This window comes from Mandrillus leucophaeus, unplaced genomic scaffold (assembly GCF_000951045.1).
Source record: "Mandrillus leucophaeus isolate KB7577 unplaced genomic scaffold, Mleu.le_1.0 Scaffold359, whole genome shotgun sequence".
Lineage (NCBI taxonomy): Eukaryota > Metazoa > Chordata > Mammalia > Primates > Cercopithecidae > Mandrillus > Mandrillus leucophaeus.
The window spans coordinates 459,192-483,607 of record NW_012103798.1 but is presented as its reverse complement, the minus strand read 5'-3'; the positions used below and the strand labels follow the sequence as shown (position 1 = coordinate 483,607).

The window sequence follows — 24,416 nt, the reverse complement described above, 5'->3', positions numbered from 1 at the left end:
AAAAAAAAAAAAAAAAAAACCCTTTGCTTTGAATTTCTAGGTTTTAGGAATCACATGTTTCTTCACACCTCTGCTCAGTTAACAAAAACTGTGCTGTAGTGTAGTAAAGGATGCACGATTAATAGTACAGTTCTCTCTCACACAAACCAAACGTTACCCCAAACTAAGCAAGTTACTATTAGCTGTTTGAATAATTGACCTGATTGTTGAGAAGTGATTTATGTCACCATTATTTTCCCATTCATCAATAGTTATGAGCAGGTATGAATAACAGGAAATTAAAAAGGAAGAAAAATAATTACTTCACATATATAATAGCTGTATGCCAAAATTCTAACATTTTTAACATGTTCCCTCATAATGGAATTTTCTGTAAAAATCCCTCATTACTTCTCTGGTTGTTCATTGTGTTTAAATTCTTAATAGCTAGTTTTGTGGTTAGGGAGTAATACTGTCTGTGTGTGTTTTAGTGACATAACTGTTTACCTTGCCCTTGAAAGTAGCAATTGATTTGTGTTTAAATGATGAAATAACAACAGTACAGTTGCCACCTCTGTGTCAGGCATTACTGCATGCTTAGTTGATTTTGCCAATCCTCACAACAGCCTTGCAAGAGAAATGATGTACCTCTCCTGCAGATGAGGATGTAGAGGCTTAAAAAGATCATGAACTTCCCAAGGGAACTAGCATATTTTAGGCCATAGCTAGGCACTGGAGGTGTGGGTGTTAACAAGATACTGTGTAAGGTGATAACTAGAAGCAAGCCTGGCAAAGTCAGTTGGGGTTGTAAATCGAAGACTTCAAAGGCAGACTGAGGAGTGGAGAATTAATTTGGTAGGCAATGTGGAACTAATAAAGTTTTTTGAACTGGGAGCTCAAAACAGCACAGGTGCTCCATTTTTAAGGCTGTGGTTCTAAAATGTGGTCTTAGGACCAGCAGCAACACCTGGAAACTTACTGAAAATGCAGTTTCTTGTACCTTTTCCTCCCTGTTCAATCCTAAGTGCTGGATGATAAGTGATTTAAGGAACCTTCCTGGTGATTCTGATGCTAGCTCATGTTTGAAAACCACTTCTTTAGGAGAAATCTGGCCATGTTCAGCAGGAAGGATTGGAAAGACAAAGAGGAACACTGGGAGGCTGTAGCCAGAAGCCAAGGAGAGGTTATTAGGACATAAGTGTTGGTGGTTTCAGTGAGAATGAAACAAAGGGAAAATCAAAGGGGGAAAAAAATGAGGTTTTTCAAGGAAGGAATAATAGGACTTGATGACTAAATAGAGGTAGGAATATAAGATGTGAAGTCAGTATCCTAAGCCTACATGTCCATGAGTATTATAGAACTGCAGGTATATACAAGAGCCATTCAGAGGGGGACTTTTAAAATATTCCTTGGAGATCTAAATCTTACTGTGTTTCATTTACATATTTTATTGAAATGGCTAAAATGTAGACTTTCAGAATCTGATGGCAGGGAAGCTCATTTGGTTACAAGAGAAGGTTGAAACCCAATCCAAGGAAAATAGTCAAATGATCCTGGAGTTGAAAGATGAAATAACCATTTTTAAGAAAGAACCAAACTGAACTTCTGGAAATGAAAAAATCACTACAGGAATTTCAAAATACAATTGGAAGCATTAACAACAGAATAGACCAATTTGAGGAAGGAATCTCAGAGCTTGAATACCATTCCTTTGAAGTAACACAGGCAGACAAAAATAAAAAAGAATGAAAGAATGTAAAAAAAAGAATGAAACCTCAAAGATATGGGATTATGTGAATGCCTATATTTATTGGCATTTCAGAAAGAAAGAGAGATCAAGCTACTTGGAAAATATATTTGAGGATATAGGCAACAAAAATTTCCCCAGACTCACTAGAGGGGTTGACATGCAAATTCAAGAAATTCAGAGAACTCCTATGAGAAACTATGCAAGGTAACCATCCCTAAGACACATAGTCATCAGATTCTCCAAGGTCAATGCAAAAGAAAAAATCTTAAAGGCAGCAAGAGAGAAGAGGAAGGTCACTTACAAAGAGAACCCCATCAGGCTAACAGTGGACCTTTCAGCAGAAACCTTATAAGCCAGAAGAGATTCAGGGACTATTTTCAATATCCTTAAAGAAAAGAAATTCCAACTAAAAATTTCATATCCTGCCAAACTAAGCTTCATAAAGTGAAGGAGAAACAAAATCCTTTTCAGACAGGCAAATGCTAAGGGAACTCGTTACAATTAGACCTGCCTTACAAGATCTCCTAAAGGGAGTGCTAAATATGGAAATAAAAGAACAATACCTGCCATGATAATGAAGTCTACATATGCACATACAATCAAGTCTACATAACAACCATCTAACAACACAGTGAAAGGATAAAATCCTCACATATTAATATGGATTCTGAATGTAGACAGGCTAAATGTCCCACTCAAAAGGCATGGAGTAGCACTTTGGATAAAGAAGCAAGACCCACTGTCTGCTGCCTTCAAGAGACCCATCTCACAAGTAATGATGCTGATAGGCTCAAAGTAAAAGAAGTGTCAGGAAAGTGGAAAACAAAAAAGAACAGGGGTTGCTATTCTTGTATCTGATAAAACAGATTTTAAACCAACAATGATCAAAAAGGACAAAGAAAGGCATTAACATAGTGATAAAGGGCCAAATCCAGCAAGAAGACTTAACTATCCTGAATATATACATACCTAATATTGGAGCACCCAGATTCATAAAACAGGATTTTAGAGACCTACAAAGAGATTTAGAGAACCAAACAGTGATACTAGGGGACTTCAACACCCTACCAACAGTGTTAAACAGATCATTGAGGCAGAAAACTAAGATATTCTAGACTTAAACTCAGTGCTTGGCCAATTGGACCTAATAGACATCTACAGAACACTCCACCCAGCAACAACAGAATATATATTCTGCTCATCTCACATGGCACATACTCTTTAGTTGAATGGCATGTTCAGCTATAAAACAAATCTCAGCAAATTCAGAAAAATCAAAATCATACCAGTCACACTCTTTGACCACAGTGGAATAAAAATGGAAATCAATACCAACAAGATTTATCGAAACCATAAAAACACATGGAAGTTAAACAACCTGCTCCTGAAAGACTTTTTGATAAAGAATGAAATTAGGGCAAAATTTTTAAAAAATCCTTGAAATTAATGACAATGAAGACAAAATATACTAGAATTTTTGGGACAGAGCTAAAGCAGTGTTAAGAAGAAAATCTGTTGTGCTAAACGCCTACATCAAAAAGTTAGATCTCAAGTTAACCTAATGATGCACCTACAGGAACTAGAAAAACAAGAGCAAGCCAACTCCAAAGCTAGCAGAAGAAAAGAAATAACCAAAATCAGAGCTGAACTGAATGAAATTGAGATGTGAAAATTCATACAAAAAATCAACAAAGCCAAAAGTTGATTCTTGGAAAGATTAAACAAGATTTATAGACTGCTAGCTAGATGAATAAAGGAAAAAGCAGAGAAAATCCAAATAAACACAATCAGAAACAACAAAGGTAACATTACAACTGACCCCCATGGAAACAAACAAAAAAATCCTTAGAGACTGTTACAAACACCTCTGTGCACAAAGAAATGGATACATTCCTAGAAACACACAGCCTCCCAAGATTGAACCAGGAAGAAATTTAAATCATGAACAGACCAATAATGAGTTCTGAAATTAAATCAGTAATACAAAGAAATACCTACTGACCAAAATAAAAAAAGCCCTGAACTAGATAGATTCACAGCTGAATTCTACCAGATATATGAAGAAGAGCTAGTACCAATCCTACTGAAATTATTCCAAACATTCAAGGAGGAGGGACTCCTCCCTAACTCTCTGAAACCAGCATCACCCTAATACCAAAGACTGGCAGAGACACAAGAAAAAAAAAGAAAACTTCAGGTTCATATCTCTGATGAACATAGATGCAAGAATCCTCAGCAAAGTACTAGCAAACCAAATCCAGCAGCACATCAAAAAGTTAATTCACCACAATCAAGTAGGCTTTATTCCTGGTATGCAAAGTTGGTCTAACATATGCCAATCAATAAACGTGATTCACCACATAAACAATAATAAAAACCTTACGATCATCTCTATAGATGCAGAAGAGGCCTTTGATAAAATTCAGCATCCCTTCATGTTAAAAAATCCTCAACAAATTAGGCTTCAAAGGAACATACCTCAAAATAGCAAGAGCCATCTATGACACACCCACAGCCAGCATCATACTGAATGGACAAAAGCTAGAAGCCTTCCGTTTGAGAACTGGAATAAGACAAGAATGCCCATTCTCACCACTTCTATGCAACATGCTACTGGAATTGCTAGCCAGAGCAAATAAACAAGAGAAAGAAATAAAAGGCATCAAAATAAGAGAGGAAGTCGAACTCTCTCTCTTTATGATATGTTTCTATACCTAGAAAACCCCATAGACTCTGTCAGAAGGTTTCTAGAACTGATAAACAACTTTAGTACAGTTACAGGATGCAAAACCAATGTGAAAAAATCAGTAGCATTTTTATACACCAATAACATTCAAGTTCAGACCTACATAAAGAACAAAATTCCACATACAATAGCTTTGAAAAGAATAAAATGCCTAGGAATATGCTTATCAAGGGAGTGAAAGATCTCTACAATGAGAATTACACTGCAGAAAAAAATCAAAGCCAACATAAACAAATGGAAAAACATTCCATGCTCATGGATAGGAAGAATCAATATTGTTAAAATGACCATACTGCCCAATTTACAGAGTCAATGCTATTCCTGTCAAACCACCAATGTCATTTTTCACAGAATTAGAAAAAAGTAACCTAAAATTCGTATAGAACCAGAAAGGAGCATGGACCATCAAAGCAATCCTAAGCAAAAAGAACAAAGCCAGAGACATCACACCAGCCAACTTCAAACTATACAGCAAGGCTACAAAAACCGAAACATCATGGCACTGGTACAAAAACAGACACATAAACCAATGGAACAGCATGGAGAACCCCAGAAATGAAGCCACACACCTGCAACCACCTGAGCTCTAACAAAGTTGACAATAACAAACAGTAGAGAAAAGACATCCTGTTCAATAAACGGTGGTAGGATAACTGGCTAGCCATAGGCAGAAGATTGAAACTGGACCCCTTTCTTTCACATAAGGAAAAATTAACTCAAGATAGATTAAAGACTTAACTGTAAGACCTAAAACAATAAAAACCCTAGAGGAAAACCTAGGAAATACGATTCTGCACATCAGCTTTGGCAAAGAATTTCTGACTAAGTCTCTAAAAGTAATGGGAACAAAAGCAGAAATTGACAAGTGGGACTTGATTAAACAGTTTCTCCACAACAAAAGAAACTATCAAGAGAGTAAATAGACACCCTACAGAATGAGAGAAAATATTTGCAAAGTATGCATCTGACAAAGGTGTAATATCCAGAATCTATAAGAAATCGGCAAGCAAAAAACAACCCAATGAAAAAATGGGCAAAAGACATTAAGAGGCATTTCTGAAAAGAAGACATGCATGCAGCCAATATGAAAAAATGCTAATCACTGTACTACTCTGTTTTCACACTGCTGCAAAGAACTACCTGAGACTGGGCAATTTACTAAGAAAAGAGGTTTAATTGACTCACAGTTCTGCAGGCTTAACAGGAAGCATGACTGGGAGGCCTCAGGAAACTTACAATCAGGGCAGAAGGGGAAGCAAGTATGTTTTCCTATGGTAGCAGGAGAGAGAGAGAGAGACAGAGAGAGAGAGCACGCACAAAGGGGGGAGTACCACACACTGTTTTTCTTTTTCTTTTTCTTTTTCTTTTGAGATGGAGCCTCGCTCTGTCACACAGGCTGGAGTGCAGTGGCACGATCTCGGCTCACTGCAACCTCTACCTCCCGGGTTCAAGTGATTCTCCTGCCTCAGCCTCCTGAGTAGCTGGGACTACAGGCGTGTGCCACCACACCCGGCTAATCTTTTGTATTTTTAGTAGACATGGAGTTTCACCATGTTGTCCAGGTTGGTCTCGATCTCCCGACCTCATGATCTGCCTGCCTCGGCCTCCTAAAGTGCTGGGATTACAGGCTTGAGCCACCACGTCCAGCCCAACTACACACTTTTAAACCATCAAATCTAATAGGAACTCACTTGCTCATCACAAAAACAGTGAGGGAGAATCTGCCCTCATAATCCAATAACCTCCCACCAGGCCCCTCCCCTGACACATGGAGATTACAATTCGACATGAGATTTGGGTGGGGATGCAGAGGCAAATCATATCAGTTACTAATTATTAGAGAAATGCAAATCAAAACCACAATGAGATATTATACCAGTCAGAATGGCTATTATTTAAGTCAAAGAACAACACATGCTAGTGAAGTTACAGAGAAGAGGAAACAGTTATATGCTGCTGGTAAGAATGTAAATTAGTTCAGCTACTGTGGAAAGCAGTGTGAAGATTTCTCAAAGAATTTAAAATAGAACTAGCATTTGACCCAACAATCCCACTATTGGATATATATATGAAGCAAAATAAATTGTTCTCCCAAAAAGACATATGCACTTGTATGTACACTGCAGCACTGTTCACAATAGCAAAGACATGGAATCAACCAAGATGTTCATCAGCAGTGGACTGGATCAAGAAAATGTGGTGTATATAATGGAATACTATGCAACTATAAAGAGAACAAGAGCATGTCGCTTGTAGCAACGCGTATGCTGCTGGAGGCCAGCATCCTTAGTGAACCATCCCAGGAACAGAAAACTAAATATCACATGTTTTGACTTATAAGTAGGAGCTAAACTTTGAAGACACATGGACACAAAGATGGGAACAATAGAACCTGGAGACTTGAACGGGAAGGTGGTGGGGGTGTTGGCAGGAATGCTACCTTTCAGGTACTGTGCTCACCACCTTGGTGATGGGATCATTTGTACACAAAGCCTCAGTGACATACAAGTTACCTATGTAACCTGCACGTGTACTGCTGGACCTAAAGTAAAAGTAGAAAAAAAATAACAGACTGTGGGTCAAGTTCTTATTAAACACCAATAACTTTTTTCTAAGCTCTTCATATTCATGATTCTGTTATTATTATCCATTACTTATTAACATTTATAAATTGCCTTCCTTTAGGGTTCAGTCTAAGCAGTACATAACTATAAAGTTAATGTTTCCAAACACTGATCTGAAAGGCTAAACATCTGGACTCGAGTTAAACAGTTCTAAGCTTAAAACACAACTCCACTATTTGCTAGGTGTGCAGTCTTGAATAACTGGTGTGGCCAATCTTCAGCCTAAACTTTTGCAAGCTATATCAGTGTGGCTGTAGCAATGAGTGGACCACTTGGGGTGGTTGTGAGAACTACAGTAAATGAGAACATGCCTGCACATAATGTACTGAGTAAATATCAGTTGGTGTTTATGCAATGAGGGAGTCACTGCCTCGTCCAAAACTTCATTGTCTCAATTCATTCAAGAAAATAACCTCCTTAGTCTGGCATTTAAAGCTTTCCGCTATTCACTCCCTACCTCTTCAACCTTTAAACTGATGATCCTTTGCAGAAACCCAGTACTTCTGTTAAGCTGACCATTGTCCCATATACACACTGTCTGTTACCACACCCAGCCTTTGTCTGTTTCTCCTCTCCTCATGTCCAAGTCCTTCAGGGCCCAGCCTGTTAGTGTTTGTGAAGCCATCCCAGCAAACCCTCATCTTTAACGTGACCAATATTTCTAAACTCCTGAAGTTTGACACCTTTTGCTGCTCAATGGACCATAGTCAGCAGTAGACAGTAGCTCAGGATAATTCTGCCCATGCTTGGTCCACTCTCCCCTGACCTTTGGTGACTGTAGGGCTTTGCCTTATCCCTCTTGCTGTGCCCCATGCCTAGCCCCCTGCCAGAGACCTGCTTTCTTCATGATGGAAAAACATACCTAACTTAGCTTCTTGATCTTTTTCAAGTTCATTTAAATATGTGTTAGTGTTTTCGGGTTTTTTTCTTCTTTGATGATACTGATAACGTTCCCTACAGGAATAACGTTTAACCTATGAAACACTAATTATTTTCTTTCTTCTCAGGATGAACTGGACCTCACAGACAAACACAGAGAAGCCATGTTTGCACTTCCAGCTGAGAAAAAATGGCAAATATACTGTAGCAAGAAAAAGGTAAGATTTTCATTGTGATTATGGTTAATTGGAAAATAATCATTGATTCCATTTGCTTTTCCATTTCACCACTAGAATTGGACAGCTCTTTATAATGTGAAAACCAGATTGAATGTGTTATGTTGTGGCTGTGGTGCTACATGTAGTCAGTGTCAATTCTCTGGATGTAGTTTTTGTCAACACTTCATTGGGCTCTTTTCCACCTGTAACCATCATTCATAGTCATATGTAACTGAGACCCAAAATGACGTTTCCTTACACAAGGCAAATTCCCCCCACCCCTGCTCTTAACACAGCAGTCTGTATACAGGTGGTCTAGGACCAGGTATGGGGGTCACAGCCCTCTACAACCACCTTCTGACAACTTTCCATTTCATCATCTCTCTGGTATGGCCCCATCCCATGCGCCAAGGTGACTCTCCAGCCCCTTCATGTTCCAAACTAACGATGGAAGAAAGGAAAGGAGGCACAGGCTCCCCCGCTCCCACTTTGAGGGACACATTCCTGGAGTTATACGCCTAACTCTTTCTCGTATCCCACTGCTAGTTGCATGGCCACATCCACTGAAAGGACCAAAGTCTTTATTCTGGGCAGTCACTTCCCATTTAAGATCTGGGGGTTCTATTACCTCAAGAGATGGGGAGAATAGATATAGGGGACAGTGAAACACCAAAACTCTTCTTAATTCCCTAGTATCTGTGGCACCAGGCATCACTCCCTGGTGACTGTATCTCCTGAAATAGAGTGCACTTTGCCATCTTTTAAACCCTGTAGCAGATTCTGAGGATATCCCTACACCCATTTTTTGGGACTAATTCTGTTCATGGCCACCTTTTGCCATTTTCCCTTCTGTTCCAACAGAGACTTAAACCAGGATGGGGTAGTGGGAAGGGCAGGGCTAGCACCTAACTCTCCAACAGGCATTGGACACTTTGATGACTCACTCCCGACCCAGGGAAACAGGAACAAACTATACAATAATCCAATATTTTTTCAAGACACCACTGTCAGGAAAACCTTTCACTAGGTGAAACCAATCTGCAGCTTGGGACCTCCATTGTCCCACGTGGCATCTATCAGCACGCCTGCCCCCTTTGCTACCTTGTGTAATTGCCCTGTGCCACTCTCCTGGGAGCATCTTACATTACTCAATAAAGGGATTCTCTCTCTAGCAGTGAGCCTATGTGAGTGGCTCTCCACCTGACTTTATGCCTCTGATGAAAAGGCACCATGTCTTATCCATCTTTGTAACTCCAGCATCTGACACTTTGAAATGAATGCGTGATGACTGAACCACTGCATTGTCATTAGTTATACTGAATACTGTCAAAAAATGTAAAGCACATTAATTTTCCACCTGAGCAATTGTAATGGGTAGAACTGTGTGTCAGATTCAGTTCTGGTGGCCTTTTCTGAGAAATGTGGTCAGCCATAACCCCTCAGTATGATTATTTCCAAATAAGGAAATTTGGAAATTTTCTATCAGGTTATTTCCAAACTGAAGCCTTAAGAGTTCTTAATCCAGTAGTAACCAGTAAAATGTCATTGTGAAATAAATGTCTTCCTCTCTTCTTCTGCTATGTCTCTTTATATACATTGAACCAACTAGAAAACCTCTTTTTTTATTGAACTGATTGTCATGGCTCAAGAAACAAATATAATACACTGAGAAAGAATTTTAAAATGGAATAAAATGTGCTCAGTTCTGAAACTGGTATTATATAGCCTTTGGAAACAAGGGAACTTTTCGCACTGCCATCTTAAAAACCTGCTGCTATTCCGTGGTGTGTATGTGCCACATTTTCTTCATCCAGTCTGTCATTGATGGAGATTTGGGTTGGTTCCAAGTCTTTGCTATTGTGAATAGTGCTGCAGTAAACATACGTGTGCATGTGTCTTTATAGCAGCATGATTTATAATCCTTTGGGTATATACCCAGTAATGGGATGGCTGGGTCCTGTCTCTTATACACATCTAGATGTGTATAAGAGACAGCTTCATATCCTCTCCAGCACCTGTTGTTTCCTGACTTTTTAATGATTGCCATTCTAACTGGTGTAGGGACATGGATGAAGCTGGAAACCATCATTCTCAGCAAACTATCGCCAGGACGAAAAACCAAACACCACATATTCTCACTCATAGGTGGGAATTGAACAATGAGAACACTTGGACACAGGAAGGGGAACATCACACACCGGGGCCTGTCATGGGGTTGGGGGAGGAGGGGAGGGATAGCATTAGGAGATATACCTAATGTAAATGACGAGTTAATGTGTGCAGCCCACCAACATGGCACATGTGTACATATGTAACAAACCTGCACGTTGTGCACATGTACCCTAGAACTTAAAATATAATAAAAAATAAATAAATAAATAACCTGCTGCTAGAACTGAGAAAGATAAATCCTCAAGTTGCGGGTATACACAGAGGACATTGTCTATTTTGGCTCATTCTAGTGTAGATTTTTTCTGAAAATTAGGAAACAATACAAAGGAGGGATTGAGAATGTTCACTAGAGGAAAGAAAAGGGCAGGAAAATGGGAGCAGCTTACTGAGGGGAAAGTTTTCTTCTTTCCCAGATTTTATTACTCCCTTAACAGCAATAGAAAGTTAATCATGGAAACTACTGCCCCTTAGATTAGAAAAGGCAAACCCTGGAGAATAGTAATGACCTCGGGCTTGCAGCTGCTGCTCATTTTTCAATTTCCACACCTATCGAATCCCCTTGAAAACCTCATCTCAAGTGCGCATGATGGGGGGTTTGCTTCTTCTAGGAAGATGGATATGGATGTGGCCACTGGCCTCAGAATCCCACTTCTGACGGATGGGCCTTTCTTATTAGTACCTGGCTGGATTGCACAAACCTTTGAGAATGCGCTTCATTCCAACAGCTTGGCTTCCTTATATGACTTAGCAACCAGTGGGAAAGCCATTTTAACTCTTTAGGGAATCCCATGGGTTCTAGATTTGCCTCACTTTAAAATGGATGATAGCATTGCTTGACCAAAGATTTTCTTAATTTGAGCTTCTAACACTGTTAAAACTCTACTGTGCCTTTGGTCTGAAACTGAACTTTTTGGGCACTGCAATAAATTGGGAAATACACAATGAATATGAGAACACGAAAACTGAACCAGGAGAAAGATATTATGTTTACCTCTCTTCAGAGAATGTAATTTCCTGAAGGACAGGTTGCCCATTCTCAGAATAGAGCCCCGTGGTGGCCATCCTTAATATTAAGAACAGATTATTTTCCTTGGAACATCTCTCGCATAGCCTTTTCAAATCAGGCTTATCACCAGCAAGCCAAGCCACATCCATTTCTCAGACTGGAGGAAAGCTACACTCCCGGGGCTCTGTCACATTTCCCATCTTTCAAGATTAGAACATGGGGCATTACAGACATTCTCACACATAGTAAAGTCATAGAGTAAGGGGCCTCTGAAGCCAACCGAAACAGATGGCGTGAGTTGGTGAAAAGCAAACTTTCCATGTAAAAATGAACAGAAATTGTGAAGGCCAATGAGCCTGGGACCTAAAGACAGGGCCAACCTTGGCTCAGCCAAGTGTCTGTTTCCCTGTCCAACAGTGACTTGAGTCCCGGCCGCAGCTATCTGCTTATCAAGCTCAGTGTTCATTTATGAAACTTCTCTATCTATGTCTCTGGTTGAAAACCTATTTCCAGAGCCAAAATCAAAGCAGAAAATATTTCTCAGACTAAAACGATTCAAAAGAAGTTAACTGGAATTTTGTCTAATTGAGTTATCTGGGGGAGCATAAGAGATGGATGTTGAGGCCTTGTTGAAAGTCCAAACAAATCTAAAATGTACCACACTGGTTCGTCATCCTTACTTTGTCATAGACTCAAATCCACTGTCTTTTTTTTTTTTTTTTTTTTTTTTTTAACTTTCATGAAAGGTCCAAAAAGGGTTCTGTTAGTTGGGATGGGGTATTTTCAAATAGGAAATGTTTGTGTTTCTTATCTTTAAAGGTAATTCCCTTTTTAGTTCCAATCACAACATACTCTTTTGTTTAAATGAGGTTTTTCCCGGTCTCTAGCCAGAAACTGCATCTGTTAACAATGTTTTGGATTTTAAACTGAAGCTTTTTAAACAATGAACCATCTGACCACAAAAGGCATCTGGCCATGCTGTATTTGCTTATTTTTAACATGATTTTTAAATCCTGGGAACAGTAAGGAATAAGTCTTCAGAGAGGAGAAAATAAAGTGGGTGTATACATGTATTATGCTGACAGCAATCTTATCAGCACAGGAAGAAATCATCTTTAATTGCTGTTCTGCCCAGAAGCAAATGTACAAGTTGTATCACTTAACCAGTCCTTATTAGTATCCAGAAAATGCTTATACCCCTTCTTGGGCTTCAGAGTTTGCCAAGTTAAGTAAATGGGGATGTAGACACTGCTAGCTGTGATGACAGCAGATATTTGAGGCAAAGATCAGGACTTGATGATTGTGCCTAATTTTTCCTGCTTTGTTTCTGATCTCTAAAGCCAAGGCCTAAGTAAATGGTATTAGATTGGTCATATTACATTTCTGTATGTTTTGAGGTCTACTTTGGGGAAGGTGAATTTTTACTCTGCTGCCGACTGTGTGTTTGATTCTAGCCTAATTATATCATTCAGTAATCTTGCCTATCCTGGCTGCAGCTCAGCTATCGTGATTTCTGCAAACTGTTGATCTGGTGCTAGGTACATACTGAAGACATCTAGGGAAAGTGGCTGAAAGTTCAGCTAGTACTTTTCATTTATTCCTTAATTTGGTTTGTATACCCTGACTGGATCAATTCCTGACTTACCCACAGAAAGGAATTCGTTCACCACATGCACAAAAAGATTAAAGTTGTATTGTGTGTGGCCATTGGGATGCAGTTCTTTCAGTTCCTGGAGAGCTGAAGCCCTCCTGTGTTTGCAGTGCTAGAGAGGCAGTAGCTTAATCAAAACACAGATTTACACAGATTTAAAGAAACATATGTTAAAGTAGTGGAATTAAAGACAAAAGAAACCATCCATTTTCTACACAAAGTAGCTGGAAAATGAGGAGACGAGATGAGACATTGGTCTTCTAGTTCTTTCCAATATCCTAATGAGAAAAGGGGTAAACTGGGAAGGGAGGCAATGGCTGGGCACTGGGCCTAAAGATGTGAGAGGGAAGATAAGTTAGATGTCCTCTTCTTTCTTTTACTGTGGTTGATTAAATATACAGTAGAGTGAGCATTGGATTTCCAGGTGCCCATTTTGCTAGGTGTTAAGATTTGGGAGAGGGAACCAGTAAAAGGGAAAAAACTAGACTTCAGTGACAATATTACTAGACTTATTAAGAAGTACCTGGTTTGGTCTTCTGCAATTGAGTTTTTAACTCCAGTGATGGGTTCAAACTGGCATTTGTACTCTTACATGATAAGAGCTTATAGAAAGTGGCAGAAGTAGCAATGGTTAGAAAGAAATTTGTCTGCCTTTCCTCCCTACCTCTCTAAAGACTATATAAGGGAAGTACAGTAGCTGCAGGACAACCAGCATTCTAGACTCTGCAGGCTCTGAAATTCTCTCTCTTATCTACATAGTCCCTGGCATTGAGAGATGAGGATTTGTGTATAAGCCCAGATTGAAACAGTAAGAAATAACAAGTTTCAAGTATCTGGTGTTTTACTCACCGAAGCAATGCAGTTGGTAAAGCGTAAGGCAAATTTGTGTGTGATTTGTTTGATGTGTATTGAGTATCTTTTCTGGGGCGGAGAAAACTAGACAGAGAATCTAGACTCTTGGCTAGATTCTGAGGATTATTTAAAAAAATAATAAGCCAAATTTCTTGGAATGGATGGTCTTGGTAGGAGAAGCAGATAGAATCAAATAATAAAGTGTTGTCATAAGCTCCATAAAAGGGTAAGCAGACAGGCTCTGGGGCACAGAGGAAGGAGAAACCAACCTCTAGGGTTGTGTGTGACTAAGACAACCATTCCTTTACCACTTTGACCCACCATTGGTTATAGCAGTGAGAGCTGATGTTGTGCTTTGATCCCATCATCTAGAAACCAGCTCCTTTTTCAAGATTTGAGCTGTGTTCACATGTACTGTACACTTTCCCTTTTGATTTCTATCTTGTTCTCTGTCCCTTTTGCCATTGCTTCAAAGGTCAAGTTTGGACTATTGACCGAATCTAATATTTACTAAACACAATTTGTAGAGCCTGTTAGGAAATCTGTAAAAGGCTTGAACTTTTGAACAATGAAGTCAGTGCAGGGGAAGACTAAAATAATTGAAGCTTGTTTATTCTGAGAAAGAGAGAGTCAGATGGAAACTCCATCCACTGGTTTAGTGGATATGCTCCAGTGAAACTGTATTATTGGTCAAAATATTACCAAATTCCGCTTGGTCAACAGGAGCTGCCCCAAACCCTCCCAGTAAAAACCACCTTGCCAATCTGGCCCTTCTCCCAAGGGACCACCAGTCTTCCCCCAGGATTCTAAGGACTGAAGGGCTAACTCCCAGCATGGCACAGCCAGGAACTTCACTGCCCTGTTCCCACACAGCATCACTGGTCTTATTATTCATGGATCCCCTTGTTATACTGGTTGACCAACATTTTGAACATTGACCTGCAGATGTTGGCCAATGACATTTGGTAATGTGTGTCCAGAGCTTGGAACATTCCTCTTCTAGAAAGTGATAAGAGATGCAGAAAAGGAATTATGTGTGAGAAAGTTTTTGGCAATGTTGTCTCTAAAAGCCAATGACTGTAAGCAACTTAGAGAAGTATAGCTAGACTATAGCCATAGTCATACTATGCATGCAGACAGCAGAGCATCTTGTAGCCAGTGAAAAGTCATGTTTCTAAAGAAATTTTAATGACATGGGAATCTGCTCAGTGTATAATGGCAAGATTTTTAAAAAGATATAGTAGTCTCATCCCCTCCCATCCGTGGTTTTGCTTTCCACAGTTTCACTTACCTGCAATCAACTGAGGTCCAAAAATAGGTGACTACAGGACAGTGAGATATTTTGACAAAGAGAAAGGGAGACCACACTCACATAACTTTTGTTACAGTCTATTGTCATTGTTGTTCTCTTTTATTATTATTCTTGATAATCTCTTACTGTGCCTAATTTACAAATTAAGCTTTATCATAGGTATGTATGTATGGAAAAAAGTGTATATAGGGTTCAGCACTATCCAATATGGAGTTTCAGGCATCTACTGGGGGTCTTAGAATGTGTCCCACACAGATAAGGGGGGACTAATTTGTAAAACTTTGTAATTAGTATAATCAAATGTCTGCCAAAGTGTATATAAAGAGGTAGGTGGACAGAAAAATAATTGTGAGCTTAGATTATGGGTGATTCCAAATTTTATGAAACATATTATTCTCCTTCTTACCTTAAAGTAGTTTTTCCTGGTTGCAAAAAATAAAATTTCTCTGTTTAAAAATGCATGCAATGTATTTTATATTAGGTTTTAGCCAGAGAAGCGGGACCACTGGGACATGGTCTGTTTCTCTCTGTCTCAGTGGATGTGGTTCAGGTTAGCCAGCTTGAGCCTTACAAAGCCACCACATATTTCCATTAAAATTAGGAGGAAAAAATAAATATTTAAAATGCAGCCAATGCTTGTGTTGTCAAGACATTGTTGGCATATTTTTTCTTTGTCCAGTTCAATCTCTCTCTGTCATTGTCTCTCACTTTTTACTCTTCCCCAGGGAGAGTAAAACAAAGATTAATCCATAAACCACCCAGTTTTTTAGCATCATTTACCTATTTAGGCAGTGACTCTGAAAACGTAGTGATGTGGTCCTGATGAGATGCCCTCGGTTTTCTGCCCAGAAACCCATTGAGGCCATGTTTCTCATTGCCCTTGCATTCCTAAGTGCTATAATCTCAAAGCTAGTGACCCATTTCCTTTCTTTATTCCCTCTTTATTGCAAAAGTCAGCACTATTAAAATGAACACCAAATTTTAGATATGAAGTGTGAAATACTGTTCAAAGATTCTCTGCCTCTGACAGTCAAAAGAGTAAAAAGTTATAGTCTAACAAAAGGCAGTTGGTTTTTGAATATTTATTTGCCTCCTTCCTCTAATTCCTTTGTTTAATGATACCAGTGTTGGGCATTATTTTTGTTTTCCTGTCAGCTTTACCACTTGTGTCATTCCGGCTGTGTGCCTACAACCACCCCTGGCTTGTGTATCCAAAATTGTCCTGTGCTCACAGTGTGTGCATTTTCATAAATGTTGCTTCTCAGTAGATGCTCATTCTCCTTAACAAAGCAGCAGTAAGTGAATGTACTCATAGGCTGAACCAAAAGATTAGCTGTCTTTTCTCTTTGGTGCATGGAGAATTGAATAAATCTGCAAAATTGTGGACAAACTTTTGGAGCCATCTGTTGGGGTATAACATTCTGGTTCTGTAGCGGCCTCTTTGGGGATGGATCTTCTCCAAAAGCCTTTCAATCCAGGGATCTTCATGTAGCTTTCCTGAATTACATTTGTCCCTTCTAATTGTTCCGAACTATAGTATGATGTATGTGTAATACAATTTTTTTTCTAAGATAAATAGAAGCCAGATAAATACTTTACATAGTTAAAAGCCATCTAAAAAGTAATCTTGGAAGGGAGGATACATCCATTTACTAGTTGCATGACCTGGGGCATGTTAACCTCTCTAATTTCTCACTTCTCTGTAAAATGAGATTAACTTTATGGGGTTGTAGTGAAAATTAAATGAGATGATATGATTTAGTACTTATCAGAGAGCTTGGAGGCATGGTAACATTAGCTATTGTCATAGTCAGTGGTAACAATGATGACTATGCTTGTAATAGTAGTATGAACTGAGTTTCTGCTTATTCACCCATATGCTGACCTGGGATTAATCTCCATTTTCTTGAGTGATGTTGATGTCTGGTTTTCTCAGAACAATAGTGATAATTTCAAAAGTGTTAAACTGCAGGATATTTCCGAGGCAGAAATAGTAAGTTAGGAGGTTCTATAATAGATAAGGGAAGAGACCGAGAAAGTCACTATGCTCAGCACCAGAAGTTGGTAAAAGGAGGACTCATTTGGCAAAAGTTCTAGGGCAATAGTGAACAAAATGCAGTCCATTGGCTTTTGGGTGGGACCCTGGACCTGATTTCCAGAATTAAGGAACACCCTTAATTTGTATTAGGGAAGTCTCCGGTCCAGAGAAAGTCAGCCTGCACTGAATTTTTTTTCCTCTTAGCCACGTGCCCTCCACAGTCCTTCAGCATGCTACTGACCAGGTGTAGCCCATGGAGGAGCTCACATGAGTGGGTTTGCTTGGCAGGCAGTTGTCAACACCAACTGAAGTCAAGTCTGGAAAGTGGGTATGTGTGAGTTTGGTTACTTTTTAAATAAAATTTAAATTCCACTCTGCTGTCTAGAAAAGGTAGGTGGTTGATGTATATCTTCAGTTTTGAAATAAAAGTATTTTTTGATGAAAACATTGCTGCTGCTGTTGTTTGCAATGGGGGAAAATCCCTTTATAGGACCGACACAAAAATATTTCATTAAGTAAGCCAATTTTTACAAATAAGTTATTAGGTTGGAGTGAGCCAGATTTACAAATGCCCTGTTAAGCCACAAAATTTGCTCAAAGTTGCAGCATTGTAATTCAATAGTGCATTCTCGCTGTGTTATTTCTGAAGTGAACAAAACAAAACTTCAGTGTCGGGAAGATAATAAAATAACGTTTCAGCACATTTGGAGATAATGTTATTATTAGAAGTCTTAAACCTAATTATCAGAGCAACTATTCTAGGTTCCAATAAATTGACACTCTGAAAATTTCTAAAAGAAAAAACTAACCTCTGATAATTTTCCTCTCAATTCATGAGATAAATTATTGCTTTCTGTTTATTTAATTTTTATTGTGAAAACGTTAAATGTACAAAAAAGTACAGAATATAATAAATACCCATATTTAACAAATGCTAATAACATTTTACCATATTCACCTCAGATTTTTTTTTAAAAAGACATAAAACATAAATATAGTTGAAGCCCAAAGGTGACTGCTCTTCTGAAGGTGGTTTTTGTTTCTGTCTTTTACTTATCCATATATTTATAGCCTAACTCCATGTGCATTTATTCCTAAACAATATATGCTATTTCTCCATTTTAACTGCTGTATAGTATTCCATTTTATGAACATGCCACAGCTTAATTATTTTTATCCCCATTAGACCATGCTTGTTTTCAGTTTTTCTTACTATTTAAAAAACACTGTGATGAACATGTTTGTGCATATGTTCAATAGTTTATCTGGAATAGACACCTAAACATGTAGTTACTGAGTTGTTTGATATGAACATTTTCACCTTTAATTGCTCTTCAAAATGGCTATAACTTACACTGCTGTGAATTAGTTGTCAGCCATGTGAAGAGTTGATACTGTCTGAGGGAAGGAAACTAATATCTCATTGCTCTGATCAATCATTTTATGAAAGTTTAAATGTTTCCAGTATAAGAAACTGTCATTAATGTTTTTCAGTTTTTCCCCATAAGTCTCACAAGTCAAATTGATATAAAAATTACTGTAATATAAAGTGCTCATTAAAAACAAAAACTTAAGGTTTAGAAAATGAAAAGTATTCTATTCAAATACATACAAAGCCATACAAAAGTACAAAATATTAGAAATATATTGAGGTCTAGACGAGTGAACCCTACACAGAGCAAACCAAATAAATATTGAGCGAATTGTTCATTTGAACAATATGAACAATTCACTCAATATTTATTTGGTTTGCTCTGTGTACAGTTTATTCTTCCTTTCATCTAGACCTCTTTGCACCCTGATTTCCAGACCAGGCAAATTGTGTTTCCATCTTTAGCAAGCTCTTGACTGATATTTGCCATCACTGAACACAGGAAGTTCCTCTGAGGCATTTGCCACTTCCCTGGTTGATGACTAAGGTGCAGGTGCAGAATCAGCACATCTGCACAAGCAGGCAGATGGACTGTTGCTGGACTCAAGCAATCGGCCCCTTCTTCCTCTAGCCAGAGCAACTTTATCTTGAGCATTTCTTTATAAAAATTTTGAGACTCTCTCCTCTTCCTTGATTCCTTTGGATATTCAGAAGTTGAGAGGTCTAACTTGCTGTCTATCCCCTATTCCTAAATTTTGAGCTCATTTCTACAGACAAGTCAATTTGTGGATTTGGGGGTTGTTGATTCCTTAGCCTGTAAATACTTTGTTCTTCACAGAATTGTAAAACCAGTGAAAAATGTGTCTGCTTTGTGGATCCATCTCTCCTTGTGCTTTCTACTACAGGTTGAGTATCCCATATCTGAAACTTTAAAATCTAAAACTTTTAAAGAGAGTGCCAACATGACTCTCAAAAGAAATGCTCATTGGAGCATTTTGGATTTAAGATTTTCAGATTTTTAGATTAGGAAAGATGAACAGGTAGGTATACTGCAAATACTCCAAAATCTGAAAGAAAAAAATCCAAAATTTGAAACAATTCCAAAATATCCAAGCACTTTAGTTAACCCAAACTTGCATTTCTTTAGTGAGTAACACCCCTTCACTGAAGGTCTTGCATTCCCTGTAACTGAGGAACACCAGGCTGGAAGAGAATGGAAGAGAATGTCCTTGTGTTTGTGTTCACTTGTAGTCCAACCATAACAAAAATAAGTTAGCAATATACAGCTGAGAAAAAGTAAGACAGATGGTTGGACAACCCAATTAATGGGGAGTCATGAGGAGCATGAGGGTAGTTTGTCCTGTGGAGCTCTCTTTTTCCCTCTCAAGTGGGGGCTAGAGAAGCCACTCCCTCAGCATTCACTCAGGGCTTGTCACTCATGCCCGCATTGGTATTGTACCGTGGGAAGAATGCTCCTGTCTTGGCTCCAATTCCTGGAGGAGACTTGGAACATAAGCTCTGAATGGCAGTCCTGGAGGACAGTGGTTCTTGACTGCCACAGAACAGCAATCTTTGGTCCCCAAGTTATTCTTTTTTTTTTTTTTTTTTTTTTTTTTGAGATGGAGTCTCACTCTGTCACCCATGCTGGAGTGCAATGGCGCAATCTCGGCTCACTGGAAACTCCGCCTTCCGGGTTCATGTAATTATCCTGCCTCAGCCTCCTGAGTAGTTGGGATTACCGGTGTCCACCACCATGCCTGGCAAATTTTTGTATTTTTAGTAGATATGAGGTTTCACCATGTTGGTCAGGCTGGTCTCAAACTCCTGACCTCAGGTGATCCACCCACCTTGGCCTCCCAAAGTGCTAGGACTATAGGCGTGAGCCACCATGCCCAGTCAGCCCCTAAGTTATTCTTAAGCAGGTTCCTTTTAACAGCTCTGGTGCAGGACAAATTTGGCTGTGTGTCAGTTGCCGGGGTAGGAGTCTGTGACTGTCTTGGAACCATCCATGGTTGTCACAGAATGCTTATCAACAGTACTCTGGTGGAACCAAAATTCTAAATGTGACTGTGCAAGGCCCTTTGAACACCTTGCCTGTGCGTGTTGAGGAACAAGGGCATAGCTCCATTTTATTTCCAAAATTCTTCAATCTGCAAGTGCAGAATTTCACTAGGCATGAAAATGAACTCCTGTAGTGTCCTGTGGAACTCAGAGTGAGTTTCTTTAGAGAGTCTGAGCAAATAGTTTCAGTCATCTGAGTAAATAGTCTCTGATGTATATCTCACATCTGAGAACCCACAAGTAGCTGTTCATTCTGGGTACCACCACCCCAGTGGTCCCTCGAGGGACACACAGCACAGTAGACGTGCTAGATTGATGCACACCTTTTGTTACAGCATTCCTTAGAACTGTGGCTTCCTGCGCTGGTTAGCAATGGAGTACTAATAACCTCAAGCAAAACTGGCATAAAGGTTTATTTTGGTTGCTAGCTCTGAACAACTAGGGGTGGATGCCTGGAGCACTTTGGGAAGCATTCAGAGGTTATTAATGATCTCAGTAAGAATACCGCCAGGTGTGATGGCTCACGTCTGTAATCCCAGCACTTTGGAAGGCTGAGGCAGGTGGATCAGTTGAGGTCAGGAGTTCAAAACCAGCCTGGCCAATGTGGCGAAACCCCATCTCTACTAAAAATACAAAAATTAGCTGGGCATGGTGGCGTGTGCCTGTAATCCCAGCTACTCGTGAGGCTGAGGCACGGGAATTGCTTGAACCCAGGAGGCGGAGGAGGTTGAAGTGAGCCAAAATTGCACCACTGTACTCCAGGCTAGGTGACAGTGAAACTGTGTCTCTAAAATAAAATAAGATAAATAGCAGCATCTGCCATGACAGATGGTGGAGAATGTGGCTTATGTGGGAAATATTTGCTATCCCTGTCCTTGAAAGCTCCTCTTGCCACTAGATTATAATCAGATTCAAGTAGCATATTCCATGCTGTCTTTCCTTTGAGCTTCTCTCTGGTTCTTGGCTGACTCTCCAAGTGGTATGGCCCATACTTTCACAGAAAGACTGCCAGAAGGCTGCCTGTCTTCACCAACTCCAACTCTAGGAGATAGGATTATGAAAGACATCAATATGGAAAGAAATAGCCCCTTTAGAAGGCATATCAAAGAGGAACAAAAGCACTTTTCCTGTATCTTTCCTATGTATATTTATTTTTTCACTAATAGCTCCAGCACGCCTAATACTATTGAATCATTTCATTCTTGATGCATTTCAGAATTTCTCCTCTTTGTAGAGTAGGGAGAAGCTTTGAGCTTCTTGTATATTAGAGTGTGCCACTAATAATTTGGGATTCTCAAAATTCCTTATACTTTAGGAACCTGGTAACTTGTGGCACTAGAAATGGTTACAGTAGCGTCTACCAAAGAATAACCACCCTTAAGTTACAGTCTTAAATTCTGTTATTCTTCATTGTGGTACAGAGCAACACTGAGTTGTGCAGTATTGTTTTATGTGTCCCCATACATAAGGAAAAGCATTTTGTTTTCTCAATTTCTAAGAGGTACTTCCCTATGTCTCCATACTGAGATGTTTCTGATACAGTGGTATCTTCTAACTAGTGCTTTTCTTTCTTTCTTTTGCCACAAATGCTGTCATTAATTCAGGAGTACATTGTAGAGTTTACAATGGTCTAAAATCAGAAATACAGTTCTGACTGTCCTCGGGGTTTGCATCAGCACTTTTTTCTCATTCTGAGGATGCATCCCTGAATGGAATATGCCCTTATGGGCTTACTGTTAAAACCCTGATTCTCCTTTTAGCTTAATTATTCTTTTCCAAAGGGTCCTCTCTTGTTATAGCCTTGTGTTAAACATTATATTGCAAATCATAAACACACTTTGATTGTTTTCCCATGGGCTGGTTCCAGAACATCAAAACCTGCTTTATGACATTCTGAAAGGTGGGTTTGGTAGCTACAAATGTGGTAGCAAGATGTGAGGCAGCAAAGGCCATTGACACCACTGATTGAATTTGCACACTACATAAGGGTTTAGCAATGTGTGTCCAAATACGTTAATTTACAAACCAACTGGACCACATTGTACCTGGGTCTGTAGCACTCCATGGTGACACATGTGGATCAAAGATTTGGCTCTTAAGCTATGTAGGAATAATTTGTTTTATGTCATTGCATACTGTTGTGTCATAGGCACAGTGCCTGCCTGCAGGGAAATGTGGGGTTGTATCATTTCTGAAAATAATAATTGGAGAATATTTCTTTTTCTTTGCCATGAAACTGAGGGGGAGTTGTCATACAAATTGGTTTCAGATGTTGGAGTTGTACTGATTGAGAATTTTAGGCTTCAGTCATATGCCATGCTGTGAAGTGCTTTGCCAAAGTAATGACTTGTTAAAATAAATAAAGTAAGTGTCTCATAGTTTGGGAAGTGGACTGTAAAATCTCAGTTCTTAGTTCTAGGTAAGGCTTGTGGCTGCTTTCTTAGATGTACCAGGTGCACATAAAATGTATTCCCCCACATCCCCTCTAACCACCCCGCAACTCCTTGTAAAGTCAACTGAGGCTTGTTCAGGAAAGAAGGTGTTGGAGCAGAGGGCTCCTGAACTCTTACAGAAATGCGGTGATATTGTTGCTCTTCTGTTTGCTGCGTTTCCCCACAGGGTGACTAGGTCTCTGTAAAGTGGCACTCTTTTCTTGCTTTTCTGGGTGTGTGATTTTGGGGAGAACAAAAATAATAGCTATGTGCTATTTCATTCAGGCCATTCAGAAACTCCGATGATTTTTACCAGTGTAAATAAAGTTTGTGATATATGGAAAATATTAATGTGACATTTTGTGCTATCAGGGAAATGTCTCAAAGGATTTTTCCCAGGGGAGTTCAGGAATGCTTGCACTGTATCTTTACTTTGAAGTTAGAAGATCCATTGGTAAAAACCAGGGCTTAGTAAAAAGGCAGGAGAGTTAACAAACACTTGACTGTTTTTTGTTTTTTGTTTTTTTTAACATGATGACCAGAGAGAGTGAAGTATTTAAATAGGCATACTTTTTTGTAGCTATACCTGCAAAGACTTAGAATCTATTGTCGGAGTCAACTTGGAATCTTCTCAGAACCTCTCAACTCTAGAGTTCAGAAATGTGTAAGTCTAGGAACTGCTAAGTCTGTCTCAGGGATCACTCACAAGGAAAGCAGGGAACTTTGTTCTTTTATTCATGTATTCCAACACCCAGAATAGTGCTTAGCTCATTAAATAATAGAATTCAATAAATATTTGTTAGATGAGTAAAGGAATGAGAAGGAAAGCAAATGCCATTTTAGATTCCACTCAGCATTGTAGATATGAGCTTAGTGAAAACAGTTCTGCCCCTATCCTGCCCTTGAGAAGCCCTATGTTTAGCAGTGTAGTATTAATGCTGCCACAGAGTTTGGCTGTCTACACAAGTATTTAGATTTCAAAATTCTGCCATGTCTTTGGGAGGTTTAGTAGACTGTGTGTTACTCTAACGTGGCATCCAGCTCTAGACCAAACTGTTAGGGAGCAGCAGTTGAGTATAGCCTCTTTTCTGGCTGGAGGGTCTAACCTCACTGAGTTCACAGCTTTTTTTTTTTTTTTTTTTTTTTTTTAAATCAATAGTGCAGGAAGACTTAGTAATACCCCAAATACTTAACCAACACATTCCTGAGGGGGATAGAGGACCAAGTGCTCCCTTCCAAGGGAGATGGAATGGAATGGTCAGGAGCTCGGTGGTCTCAAGTTTGAGACTCAGTGATGCACAGATAGAAACCATACCATACAGCC

General features: G+C 39.2%; 1 protein-coding gene across 2 annotated transcripts in view; it reads left to right on the top strand.

Moving 5' to 3' along the window:
* Window positions 1-24,416, top strand: part of DAAM1 (dishevelled associated activator of morphogenesis 1) — a 194,907-nt gene that overhangs the window by 99,599 nt on the left and 70,892 nt on the right. For both annotated transcript variants that reach the window (XM_011989575.1, XM_011989574.1), the window contains one exon: window positions 8,107-8,196. In XM_011989575.1, coding sequence (XP_011844965.1) covers window positions 8,107-8,196 — 90 coding nt within the window. The remainder of the gene's footprint in view (window positions 1-8,106; window positions 8,197-24,416) is intronic.